The sequence below is a fragment of the Barbus barbus genome, assembly GCF_936440315.1.
Source record: "Barbus barbus genome assembly, chromosome: 6".
Taxonomy (NCBI): Eukaryota; Metazoa; Chordata; class Actinopteri; order Cypriniformes; family Cyprinidae; genus Barbus; species Barbus barbus.
Window position 1 is genome coordinate 30,812,296 of NC_136734.1, and position 13,357 is coordinate 30,825,652.

The following is a 13,357-nucleotide window of genomic DNA, read 5'->3' on the forward strand; positions in this document are numbered from 1 at the left end:
CTCTGCTGTTCATGACCCTTTCAGAACAAGCCTGCTACTTAAATGGATAGTTCACCCAAAAATGAAAATTCTGTCATTAATTACTAACCCTCATGTCGTTCCAAACCTGTAAGACCTTTGTTCATCTTCGGAACACAAATTAAGATATTTTTGATGAATTCTGAGAGCTCTCTGACCCTCCAATAGACAGCAAGGATGCTACCACGATCAAGTTCCAGAAACATAGCAAGGACATTGTTAAAATAATCCATGTGACATCAGTGGTTCAACTGTAATTTTATAAAGCTACGTGAATACTTTTTGTGTGCAAAGAAAACAAAAATAACGACTTTATTCAACAATTCATCTCCATGTCACCCTGGCGCCAATTTGGAGAGTATCCACTGAATGTAAACAACAACGTATGCTGATCTGTGTCAGCTGCGCCATGCGGATACGTTGTTTTCATTCAAATCAAAGCGTAGACAACGTATCTGCGTGACGCAGCTGGTACAGGACAGCATACGTTGTTTTTTACGCTAAATAAAATTAAATATCTTAATTTGTGTTCCGAAGATGAACGGAGGTCTTACGGGTTTGAAATGAAGGTGAGTAACTAATGACAGAATTTTCATTTTTGGGTAAACTATCCCTTTAATACTGGTTCACAACCCACTGGTTCAGTGGGTTCACTAGTTCAGTGTATATTGTGTTGAGGATGCTGGGTACACATGGTACGATGTGTTTTCTAGGTGTTGGTTTTGGAGCCCAGGAAGTTCACTAAGAAGTTGAAGGTGTGGTTCAGTGAGTACTGGAATATCAATGATTTCATGGGCATCCTCCTGTTCCTGGTCGGGGTCTCCCTACGGTGGCATCAAGAAACACGCTTAGCCAGTCACATTGTCTACTCTTTGGATTTCATCTTCTGGTCTGTCAGGCTTCTGGACCTTTTTGCTGTCAATCAGCATGCAGGACCATACCTGACCATGATCACCAAAATGGTGTGTAATTTAAATGTATCAATGCATAATTTCAGTCTACATACAACATTTGCTGTTATGTTTTTCATAAGATCAGTTGTTTTCTAATACTGTGATACATTTGATGCACAAAAATAGAAAATATAAATTTAAAATATGTATATATTCTCCCACAGATGAGCAACATGTTCTATATCGTAGTCATAATGGCGATTGTGCTGGTCAGTTTTGGCACATCCAGGAAATCCATCCTGTCCCCTAATGAGGATCCATCCTGGAATCTGCTAAGAGATGTAGTCTTTCAGCCCTACTGGATGATCTTTGGGGAGGTGTATGCTGGAGAGATTGATGGTGAGTATGACAAAAGGACACCATTTAGTCTGGCCAGTTAATCTGATTTGAATAAATCTTTTTTCCTAATATTTGGTTGCCAGATTATGTCTTGAATATGATTTGCTCTATTATTACTATTATTAATAAGATGTGTTATTTTGACAGCATGTAGTAATCCGGAAACCTGTGTCCCTGGAGCTTTCCTCACCCCCTTCCTGCAGGGTGTCTACCTTTTTGTTCAGTACATTATCATGGTTAATGTACTTATTGCATTCTTCAAGTAAGCACTTCATCTTCATCTTTATGACTTGGCATAAGCGTCATTTGCTCACATATTTTCATTTGTTTCCTGGTGTGATGATAATTTGGTCTGTTGAATTGTTGGACTAACATGCACCATGACATCCAGAGTGGAAGATTGTTGCAGGAGTTGGTGTTGATGTATTGTCGAGTCTTGATTGCTTTGTGATGGTTTAACCTACTTTGCATTATTATTTACTTCACAGCAATGTTTACTTTGACATGAGCTCCATATCCCGTAAGCTGTGGAAATACAACCGCTATCGTTACATCATGACATATCAGGAGAAGCCGTGGCTGCCGCCCCCTCTCATCCTTCTCAGTCATGTAACATTGTGTCTCAGCTCAATGTGGCAAAAGCACAGAAAGGCATCCAAACAGGGAAGAACTGGTCTGAGTAAGTGTGTGAATAGGGCAGTTGTGGCCTAATGGATAGAGAGTTGGACTTGTAACCCAAAGGTCGTGGGTTTGAGTCTCAGGTCCGGCAGGGATTGTAGGTGGGGGACTGAATAACCAACACTCTCTCCACCCTCAATACCATGACTGAAGTGAGACCCTTGAGCAAGGCACCAAACCCTAACCTGCTCCCTGGGCGCCGCAGCAATGGCTGCCCACTGCTCCGGGTGTATGTTCACTACTGTGTGTACACTTGAATGGGTTAAATGCAGAGCACAAATTCAGAGTATAGGTCACCATACGTAGCCACACACCACTTCCCTTTCCCTTTTTTTTAACCATCGTAGCCCTCTGTTTTGTGTCTTACAAAACTGACATGTCTTGCATAATTGACTTGGCAGGGTTGTTGCAATACAAAAAAAAAAAAAAAAACAGTTGAGGATACCAGTACCAGTTTATAGTTCTTTACCAAAAGAAAAGTAAGAAACGTCTTTATTTCATGAGATTTAAAAATGGTAAAACTGGAACAAATTACATTTAAACAATGACATGTAGCGTTCAGGTATTTTGTACAATAAGTGTTGCGACAGAACAAAGACACAAAAAAGAACATGTTATCTAACAGCAGTATCAAGTATTCAATAAACATTAAGAATATTAAATTAATATACTATTAAATTAGAATATTAATATTAGTAGCTTAGTATTAGCTTATTCTTCGCTGCATGATTATTGTGATCTTGTCAGAATTTGACTGAGAAACAGATCTGTTTACTAGTGGTGCACATGTTTGGTTAGAAATTATTTTTTTTATTCGATTTACACACATTACACACACAGTCTATAATTTTACAATTCTGTCCAATTCAATTTTTTTTTAATTGCACTATAGTTGAATATTAACAAAAATGAGACAACATAATAAGGTTTTACATTTACAATTTCTTGCAAAAAAAAAACTAATGTACATTTATGATTGATCCAATACAAAAAGAGAATTCTGTTGTTTCGTTTTTTTATACACAATATTATCACATATTTAAGTGTATTGCTGGTATGTGTACAGAATTACTCCTGGCCCCTAATGATCTGAAGAAGTTGCATGAGTTTGAAGAAAAGTGTGTCGCTGGATATTTCAGAGACAAAAAGGAAAGTCAACAAGGCAGTGAAATCAACCGGATTCGCTCCGCAGCTGACAAGTGAGTGCATCTCCCAAACCTCATTTGGATGCAGCAGGAAATTACATCATTTGTTTTTCAGTTAATCTATCAGTCGATTGAACTTTGTAAATAAAAAAATATGCATCTGAATTTCCATTTAAAATTATTTGGTTTACCTGTAATCAATGGAATGAACTCAAGTTTGTCAATGGTGTTTATTTCTAGGGCTGAAGAGATGGCTGGAATATTAGTTGAGGTTGCTGAGAAGATCAGTACCATCCAGGACAATATGCGCACTTTAGACGGTCACCTGGGTCAGTTGCAGGACTTGTCTGCTTTAGCAGTCGACACGCTAAACTTCCTCTCAGCCACAGACAACCAGCAGCAAGAGGTGGCCCGTCTTGGTCAGAGCCAGCCAATTGCATGCGGCCATGAGCAAATGTCCCATAGCTGCTGTCTCCGCATTGGCGGAAGTGTCGCTCACAGCCAAGCACTTCCATCACCGAAGCACTACTGCAGTATGCCACCTTCCTTACTCAGAGGCTTGGGGCCTGGCCGGCAGCATCCTTCTCTGGAGCTGCCACCAGGGACGAGTGTTGGACCCCTTGAGGTCAGGAGCAAATGCATGTTGGTAAGCCCAGAGGAAGAAGATTGTAGTTTCAGGTGGCCCCTACAGCGTGGCGATTCAAGAGAAAGTGTATGCCATCTCTCTTTACCTCACCTATGCGCTGGATGGAGAGACAAGGGAATGTATGGATCTGGGGAACCATCACGTGCCAGTTCTCCCACTATGCCTCTGATGAGAGACTTACAGCTTCAACCCAGCCATGAGGAGTCTATGGAGGAAGAGGATGATGAGGACGATTTACATGCAATGTCCAGATCCTCCAGCCATACGTTTCTGTTTACAGATTCCCACAGTGATGGGGAACGATCAGTGGGGATCAGAAACCCAGCATTCTACAGGCTTGATGATGCTGGACACTTCACAAGACCTCAAGGACTTTTAGGCAAGAAATGGGCCTTTGATCTGGAGCAGAGCCGCTCGCTCTCGGCCAGCGTGGAGACTATGGCCATGCCTGATGTCTCAACATCAGAGCACAGCAGACGGACACTTCTGGCGCCTCCCCAACAAAGCAATGACCAGAGAGGTATTATGGAAGCAAATCATAACCACACACTATAAATCAATCTCAATTTGTGTTAATTAATCCATTAATGTATGTGACTCAAGGGTTATCTAAGATCTTTAAGAGACAAAGGTCATTTGGGAAAAAGTCCATAAAGACTAGAGCAGGAACTCCTGAGAATGTAAGCCAACCTGCTATTTCTTTTTAATTTCAAGCAGTCAGACCTAGTGATAATGGTTAAGTAATGCCACTGTCTCTTAGGTAAAACTTGATGAAACACGGGGATGCATGGATGAGTTTGACCCACGCAGAAAAATGAGGAGGAAAGTAAAAGGCCTGTTTGACCGGAGATTCAGAACCTCAGTCAGTCTAACCCAGCTGAGTATGTTTTCAAACTTTTTGATGCCCAAATGTAGGGTTTCTGCAGGTCTTAAACGGTTTTAATTTGCTCCCTCCACTAATCGTGGGCTAAAAAGGCTCTTAAAACAGAGCATAAAGTCTTAAATTAACAGTCATGCCACTGAATTTTGCATGCTATGCAAAAAATTAGTATTTTCCTCATTTTTGTTTTGTTTTCCAAAACAAATAACTTAATGTCCTTGAATCAAGATGCATATACTTGAGATGGAAAATGAAACGAGATCAGATCAATTAAGTAAGATTGTTTAAAACAAGAACATATATCTGTTAACAGGGTATGGAAACTTTATGTAATGTCATTTTGCATCGCAACCAAATGTATCTTGATTTTAAGAATCTTTAGAAATTTGCATTGGAAAACGAGACAGCAATATTTATGAAGAATGTACTTTTTTTGCAGTGTGTATTTTCTAACTTTGAAATGCTGATAATTCAAGACATTTATTTAGAGACCATATTGACGTATTGTGGTCTATTCAATTTATTCCTTATATTTTATGTACTTGGTCTTAAAAAGTCTTATTTTCTTTTATAAAACCTGCAGAAACCCTGAAAAAAAAAAAAAAAAATATATATATATGTATATATATATATATATATATATATATATATATATATATATATATATATATATATATATATATATATATATATATGTTTGACTACTTTAGTCATTTCTATGAGTACAAATCTTAATGTTTAAGCATATAATGATATTCTAGGGAATTGTGTGCTTCTAATTTTATAGCAACAGTTTGGACAGGACCCTTTTCTATTCTAACATGACAGTGCCTGAAGGTTCAAAAAGACATGATTGATTCAGTCAGTATGGAATAACTTGACTGGTCTGCAGAAAGCCAAGTCCTGATCCCAGCTGAACACCTCTGGTGTGACTTTATATGCAGACCTTGAGCCAAAAACTCATCACCAAACACCAATGACTAGAAAAGGGTCCTGTCCAAACTGTTGATATAAAATTAGAAGCATACAATTCCCTAGAATATCATTATATGCTTAAACATTAAGATTTGTTCTCATAGCAATTACTAAAGTAGTCAAACATGTTTATTAGAAGGGGGTGACCCAAAGCTTTTGGCAATATAGTGTGTGTGTGTGTGTGTATATGTATGCATGTATGTGTGTGTGTGTATGTGTGTGTGTGTGTGTGTGTGTATATATTTGTGTGTGTGTATATATATATTCATGAACGAAAACATTTTGTAACATGATTTTTATGTACCATTTCCATGGTAATGCAATGTCTGATTTTAAAATGGGTTTCAAAGGATGAATTTTGAGATTTTAAGTTTTCAACTATATCATTTCTTATGATTTCTAAAGCGTGATAGGGAAAAAGGCAACTAGGAAAAATGTCAGAACTCCTGTTATGATGTAGATTTTTCAGGTGCACTCTTGTGCACTCTATGTGTGTGTGTATGTATATATATATGTATATATATATATATATATATATATATATATATATATATATATATATATATATATATATATATATATATATATATGTATGTATATGTGTGTGTGTGTGTATATATATGTGTGTGTATGGTATTTTTACCTGAGATGAAATGACACCAACCTGCAAAATGACTCTGGGATAATTTTTAATTTTATTTATTAGATGTTGACCAAGTGGATTTCACAAAATTGGCCCCATCATGGCTGGTAAGGCCCATCGTAGTTCACGTGCACCTGTAGTGCTCACATCATGAAGGTGATTTCTTTCCTGTTTGTGAGACATTTGATGGGCTGAATGTTATGACCTCTCCTCAGAATACTGTGACCCCAGGGCAGCCACTTCTAAGCAGCTGGGCCAGGTCTATCAGTCAAAGACCCTCGTAAGTGCAGTTTTTGATTTGATGAGACAGGTTAATTATTAAGAGGAAATATTTCTAACTGTTCACCTAATTTCTCTACTTCTTGTAGGGTAAGCAGCATGACACAAGAAGGTAAGTTACTTGTACTTTTATGGTAATTCTGTTTGTTGTGATTTAAATTGCATGGGTTTGATTTTGATGTGCTCTATGTCTGATGTTAGTAAAGAGCTCTACATTTAAGTTGACTGAAGATTTAGGCCAGCATTACTCAGGTGAGTAATAATCAGACTTCATAACCTCAAATACTTTTTGTTATTCTATGGATATGATGAATCTCTTTTGGTGTGTTTTTTTTTTTTTTTTTTTTCAGCAATGGAGAGGAACAACCTTATGAGACTGGCTCACTCTATACCATTCACCCCTGTGTCATTATTGGGTAAACAATCAAACCATGGTTATTTAACCAATGTTAGCAAGATTTAGGTATTTACTTAAATGTCCTCTGCTCTGTGCAGGTGGTGTTGAGGTCTGTATTTATAGACTTGACGAGACAGAAGCAGGGTCTTCACTTGAAGATCAGTCCTCTAAAATTTCCACCTGGATTCAGCATGGACGTACAGCTGTTCTTCAGCCATTAGCCCACCAGGAGGTGCTGGATGGGGGTCTGCGCAGGGCCACCAAGGTGGTGTGTACCTGGGCTGAGGGTGATGTGTTGAAGCTGGGATCAGTGTATGTGGTGAAAGCCTTTAGGCCAGAGGTGGTTCGCATCTGGCAGAAAGTGTTCCCAATCAGCACTTCACTTCATCTCTGTCTGCGGGTAAAGATTTTACATTTTAAATAAATAAACTGCACATTTCTACAGTTGATGCATGTAACTTTCATTGTTTTTATTCTAAACACTAACAGCGGATGTTTTAATTATGTGTGTATATACTGTATGATGTATATACATACACAATTAAAACGGGTCAAATTGAAATTTTGAATTTTTTTCTAAAGTCTCTTATGCTCACTTAGGCTTCTCAAATAGTAATATAAATATTATTACAATTTAAAAGAACTGAATTTTCAGGAGCCATTACTCCAATTTTCAGAATCACATGATCATTCAGAAATAATTCTAATAAGCTGCTTAAAGAAACATTTCGAGAAGCAGTGTACAAGAAACATCTCATTTTTATTAACAGTCTTGCTGCTTAATGTTTCTAGAAACCATGATACACTACCATTCAAAAGTCATGGTTTCTACGAAAATATTATGTTTTCAGCATTGATAATCAGAACCATTGTTAATTATTTATAACGATAATAACTAAGCACCAAATCAGCATATTTGAATGATTTCTGAAAGATCATGTGACATCACGGCAATTCTGAAGGCAAATTAATTGTTATGCCAATTACATTTTAAAAATGTATTAAAATGGAAAACAGTTCTTTTAAATTGTAATATTTCACAATAATACTATTTTTACTGTATTGTTTTATCAAATTCCAAACTTTTGACATAGATAGATAGATAGATATTATTATTCTCTCTGCATTTCTGTTGACTAATTTCTCTCCACCCTGCAGGAAATCCAACAACAGAGAGCAGCACAGAAACTCATGCAGCGATTCAACCAAATTAAACCCAGCAGTGTGCCCTACAGTCCTAGGTCAGCATTATGAATCCTTTTGTGTAGTTACGATGACAAGAAGTTGATGACCAAGTATACATAAGTCTAAGCACGTGTATGTGTGCAGGTTTCTGGATGTCTCCTTGTTGCACTGGCGCTCTGACGGTCAGTGGTTGACTATTGAGAAGAACATGAGCGGTCATTTCAGGAAATACAACAATAATACAGGAGAGGAGATCTCGCCCTCCTCTGGTCTGGAAGAAGCAATACTGGCGTTCTCTCACTGGACATACGAGTACACCAACAGGGAACTGCTAGTGTTGGATCTACAAGGTATAAGATAGGCTTACTCTAAGAGCCTGTATTTATCATTATTATTGTAAAGATGCTGAATTGATTCTCTGTTTTTGGCTGAAGGTGTGGGAGCGGACCTCACAGACCCCTCACTGATCAGAGTTGATGATAAAAGGTAAAGAGGTACAACAAATGTGCAGCATCCAAAACGTTTCAATGCATTTGCTAAGATTTGTACTTCTCAACGCGTTTGTTTACGCTGCCTCCAAGTAAAGTTTGCTCCTGTTGTAGCTCCTCTGGAGAGATAGCGTTTGGACCTGCCAATTTGGGTGATGATGCAATCCAGAGCTTTGTTCTCAAGCACACCTGCAACTCCTGCTGCAAGAAGCTCAGTCTCTCAGGTGAGGTAACACTTGTCACAGGTTGAGGGTTGAAGTTTCAGTACTCTTCTAATTTTATTCCCTGCAGCGGCAGCACTCACAAATACGTGTCCACATGGCATACCTCCACATTTCCAACTTTAGAAGTGATTTGATAGTTTGTTTGAAAAGAGCAAACTTCAAAATGAACAGGAAAAGCCATCTAATTAAGCCTGAAGGTTTAGAACAAATTCTAATGAGGCAGAAATTATTTCATTTCCATGACAGCAAAGGCATGCAGAAGAGGGGCGTGGTTTCCTTTGTGGCATATGGAGTGTTCTCTTTGATTACATATTTAATAGTTCTTTGTGCGTTAGTGTTGACTTTGATTAGATATTAATTACTGTCTCGTGGAAGACATATGAGATGCCTGTTGTTTGTATCAAGAGGGAGGCTTTGCTTCAGAAGTACAGGGATAAAAAATAAACAAACAAACGAAAACCACTCCGCCACATTTGTTTGATATTTCAAAGGTGCTTTGTTTTTTATTCATCTTCGTCCTCTCCAAGAACCACATCAAATCAAAACAAATTATTCATGTACAATCCACAAATTTCATTTCGGATCTTAAGAAAAGCATCTCTCTGTGATAAATTATGAATATGCATCACAATTGAGTATATCGTGTTTGGCTTTTCAGATTTGAGGAGTTGCGGCAGCCAAAGGAAGTCGGTTCCTGCCTTTGAGACGAACAGCAGAGTTTAACCTCTAACCTGGAAGTAGACTTTCCAGGGAGCTCGTCTTGTTCACATCCTATTTAGAGTTTTTACTGACTGAATATATGTAAAAATAGTAAAGAGCTGCTCAAGGTGACAGAACATTTACTTTTGTGTTGGTCATAGCTGATACTTTTTTCCACGAAGTTGATAAGGGAAGTCAGTTTTCTATTTCAATTTTTTATTCTTTTAATACTTCATTTGTGCACCTATACTAATGGTGTAAACATTGTTCAACATATATTTTTATGTTTAAAAAGAAATAAAAGTATAATAGTATGTGAGGTCTTGAAACTCCCCATGAGTGCAAAATCTAATTTAGTATTTTTGTCTTCAAGTTTGGTCTGTTTTTAAGTAAGAAAAACTAAACATCCTAAAAAAAGATACATTTATTATAATTTTTTTGTAAGATGATAAGAGAATGCATCTTGAAGCGTGTTCTTCTTTCTTCACTGGCAAAAGTCTCATCTAATTCTGCTGCCAAAGTCAATTTACTTACTCCGTAAGATAAGACTTGTTCTCAGAAAATATATTACATTTTTTTTATCCAGTGGCAATTTTTAAAATTATTTAAGCATAAATCTAAACAAATGTAGCGAGGTTTATTTTTTACAATTAGAACACTTGCAAAAGGGTTGAAAACTATTCTCTAATCACTTTCGCTTCTAAAATAAATTGATCTTGTTTAAGGAAGTTTTGATATTTTTACTGGACTACAACGCTGATTAATAATAAAATGAAATGAAGACAAAATTACATCCATAAAATTTTCTTTATTTTTTTTTATCCCACAAAGAAATGTCTACAAAAGCCATAAAATATAGAATTTAACAAAAATCACTTAAGTCCTTCGCTTAGTATATACAACATGGAGGAGACACTTTAAGGTCTCGATTAATCAGTACTTTTACATGTCCATTTCACAATGCTCGCACATCAAGCTCAACCCATCCCCCCACATATTCAGTCCATCACACAAAGTGCTATTCACCGTTCACTTCTATACTGTCTTACAGTCCAGCTCACATATACAGTACATACACACACACATTCAAACTGTTGGCAAGTTAACAGAAGCCCCCACCCTCCCATGCTACATGTGCTTTACTTGTATTGTGGACATGCACTAAAGTTCTGTCAATCAGAGCCCGTTCTCCATGAACAACAAACAGTTGGTTGTTTGAATATTCACACTTGCATCTGAATTCCACTTTTTGATTGCTTCTCAAGTAAACAACTTATACAGTAAAGCATCTACCCCATAATGCCATTCAGCTTCACTTCACACTAGCTATGGCACTTGAAAACAAAAATGTTTAGATATTTAGTACATAAAAAGATGCTGCACGCTAAGTACAGTCTTAAGAGTTTTGGTAACAGATGCTACCTTTTTTTTGTTTTGCTGTTGTTGTTGTTTTCATCCAGGGAGACAGACACATTCTGATTCATAAATTAACAAAATATTTAAGAAAAGGAAAAAACTGAAATGTGTAGTATGCATCAGTAGTGTTCAGTAGAATAGCCGTCTGTGGTCATGTGGGTATACCACTCAAAATCAAACACAGACATGTTTCCTTCATTTCAAGTGTAGGACTAGTGTATGCTTAGCTGATATATTATACTCGATCAGCAGAAGTATAGGAGACTTGAATCGGCAAGTTTGTGATCCTGGACCACAAAACCAATCATAAATATATAGATTTTTCTTTTATGCCAAAAATCACTAGGATATTATGTAAAGATCATGTTCCATGAAGATATTTTGTAAATTTTGTACCATAAATACATCAAAACTTCAGTTTTGATTAGTAATATGCATTGCTTAGAACTTCATTTGGACAACTTTAAAAGCGATTTTCTCAATATTTTTATTTTTTTTGCACCCTTAGATTCCAGATTTTCAAATAGTTGTATCTCAGTCAAATATTGTCCTATCCTAACAAACCATACATCAAATTTTAAAATGTGTATAAATCTCAAATTCAAAAAAAGAAGAGAGAAAAACACCTTTATGGCTGGTTTTGTGGTCCAGGGTCACATTTGTAAGGGCCACCACATACTCAAGTACGCATGCGCAGACGCAAGCACGAATCGATTAAGCATTAACGCCCCTCGTGCGCAACAACCAGTGAGTTTAAGCTTGCGTTTGCGCACTTGCGTAATGAATGCCCTTGTATTACTGTATTCCTACACAGTAAGAAATACTTTGTGCTTATGTTTGTGTGCGCGAACAGAATGAACAGGGTGTGTTGTGTTCCGTCAACACCAACCCAGGAACATTCAGAATAAAACGAGCCCAACTCCACCCCCTCCCCATTGCCCTCCCTCCCTCCATCAGCAACACATAAGAAAACACAAAAGCCCAAAGGTTTCATTATTATGAACCAGCATGCAAGAATAACTGAACAATAGGCTAATAATAATATAATTATAATAAAATAAAAATAAAATGCAAAGATGACTGTAGTAAATGCTTCCAGTTATTGCTACAGTACCTAACAGTGTTGAACCTCTCATATAGATACAAATTCCTCTCGGCCCCAATTCACAGTCTAATACAAAAAAAGCCTTCATAAGTTTAAAATGATTTCTGACTGAATCCATTTTCTGTAATTAGCATAGAAATAGATAGAGCAGCTTATTCATGCTCTGTATAAATAATCTAACTTACATAAAATCCATTTCATTTCAGGAGATGCTTAATAATTACAACATTTTAATTTGGAGCACAGGCACCGTTGCTAGTACACTGCTGCACATTGATATTTACAGGGAGAGAGAGCTGTTTGCTGGGACGTGGAACAAGCGATGCAGTGCGGCGAGGCCTGTTCCGCAGTCGAGCTTGTTTCACCTCTCAACAATGGGTATACGCTTTACACACACATACACACACACACACCAAAGCCTTGTCTGGGTTGGTTTTGTATGTGAAGAAACCGCTGTGATTGTATTTTATTCCCTAAAAATGTCAATTTTTTTTTATCTCCAATGTCCATTTTTTAAAATAGCATTCTCTTTCTATTGAAAACGTTAAAAGAGAAGTCCCTGAGATGGGTGCCAAGAAAAATTGCACCCAGAAATGATTGTCTTGAATAGGAAACTGACACTGAAGGAATTGGAAACATTCCCTAAAGTTGAAGTTGGGCTGAGAGCGTTTGGTTCTGTAGGAGGACTTGAACAGGTAGTATGATTGCTTCTCAGCAGACTACATTTGTGCATGTATTTAATACCAACACCATCTGTAGTGATTAATCCTTCATTAAGTGCTTTCAAGTGCATTTCACAATATAAATGCATCAAGACATACTAAAAATTCACTGATCGGTGTAACCACATGTCAACTCCTAGCTTGTGTGTTTGTGTTCTTTCCTTCATAAGAAACTGACATGGCTTTACATCCTGTGAGAGTACAGGTCAAGTGAAGGGGGAAAAGCGCTCTCAGTATCTCCACCTGGTGGTACTTTACAAGATTCACCTTGGACCGAAAGGGTCCAAGCTCCAACTGCCCTCGTTGAACTACTAGTCTTCCTACAGTAGCTGCATTTTGTGGTTCTACACTGCAATATGTGTAGTCAAAGATGATTGTCATTTCCCACTTGCATTAAGATTTTACAAACAGTGGATTACAGTAAGTTAAAGAATGCTCAGCAATATTGAGTAACAGGAAACTTCTCTGTGGTTGTTAAAGAACGACTGTCTAAGAATGTCATATTTAACCAGGTAATACTTTTTATTCCTAAATGTAGCACTTTGTGTTAAAGTTAATAAATAAT

General features: G+C 37.3%; 1 protein-coding gene across 1 annotated transcript in view; it reads left to right on the forward strand.

Annotated features, from left to right (window-relative positions):
• LOC306871647 (transient receptor potential cation channel subfamily M member 3-like) overlaps window positions 1-13,357 on the forward strand; it is a gene marked incomplete at its 5' end in the record, with an annotated part of 440,831 nt that overhangs the window by 14,278 nt on the left and 413,196 nt on the right. The window contains 19 exons of the mRNA XM_079419713.1: window positions 732-980; window positions 1,136-1,310; window positions 1,458-1,572; window positions 1,799-1,989; window positions 3,055-3,187; window positions 3,374-4,299; window positions 4,383-4,459; window positions 4,540-4,660; window positions 6,341-6,384; window positions 6,493-6,557; window positions 6,646-6,668; window positions 6,758-6,808; window positions 6,907-6,972; window positions 7,052-7,353; window positions 8,112-8,194; window positions 8,283-8,488; window positions 8,573-8,624; window positions 8,741-8,850; window positions 9,509-10,347. Of these exons, the coding sequence (XP_079275839.1) occupies window positions 732-980; window positions 1,136-1,310; window positions 1,458-1,572; window positions 1,799-1,989; window positions 3,055-3,187; window positions 3,374-4,299; window positions 4,383-4,459; window positions 4,540-4,660; window positions 6,341-6,384; window positions 6,493-6,557; window positions 6,646-6,668; window positions 6,758-6,808; window positions 6,907-6,972; window positions 7,052-7,353; window positions 8,112-8,194; window positions 8,283-8,488; window positions 8,573-8,624; window positions 8,741-8,850; window positions 9,509-9,573 (3,054 nt within the window). The 3' untranslated portion in view covers window positions 9,574-10,347. Of the gene's footprint in view, window positions 1-731; window positions 981-1,135; window positions 1,311-1,457; window positions 1,573-1,798; window positions 1,990-3,054; window positions 3,188-3,373; window positions 4,300-4,382; window positions 4,460-4,539; window positions 4,661-6,340; window positions 6,385-6,492; window positions 6,558-6,645; window positions 6,669-6,757; window positions 6,809-6,906; window positions 6,973-7,051; window positions 7,354-8,111; window positions 8,195-8,282; window positions 8,489-8,572; window positions 8,625-8,740; window positions 8,851-9,508 lie in introns of the transcript that reaches the window.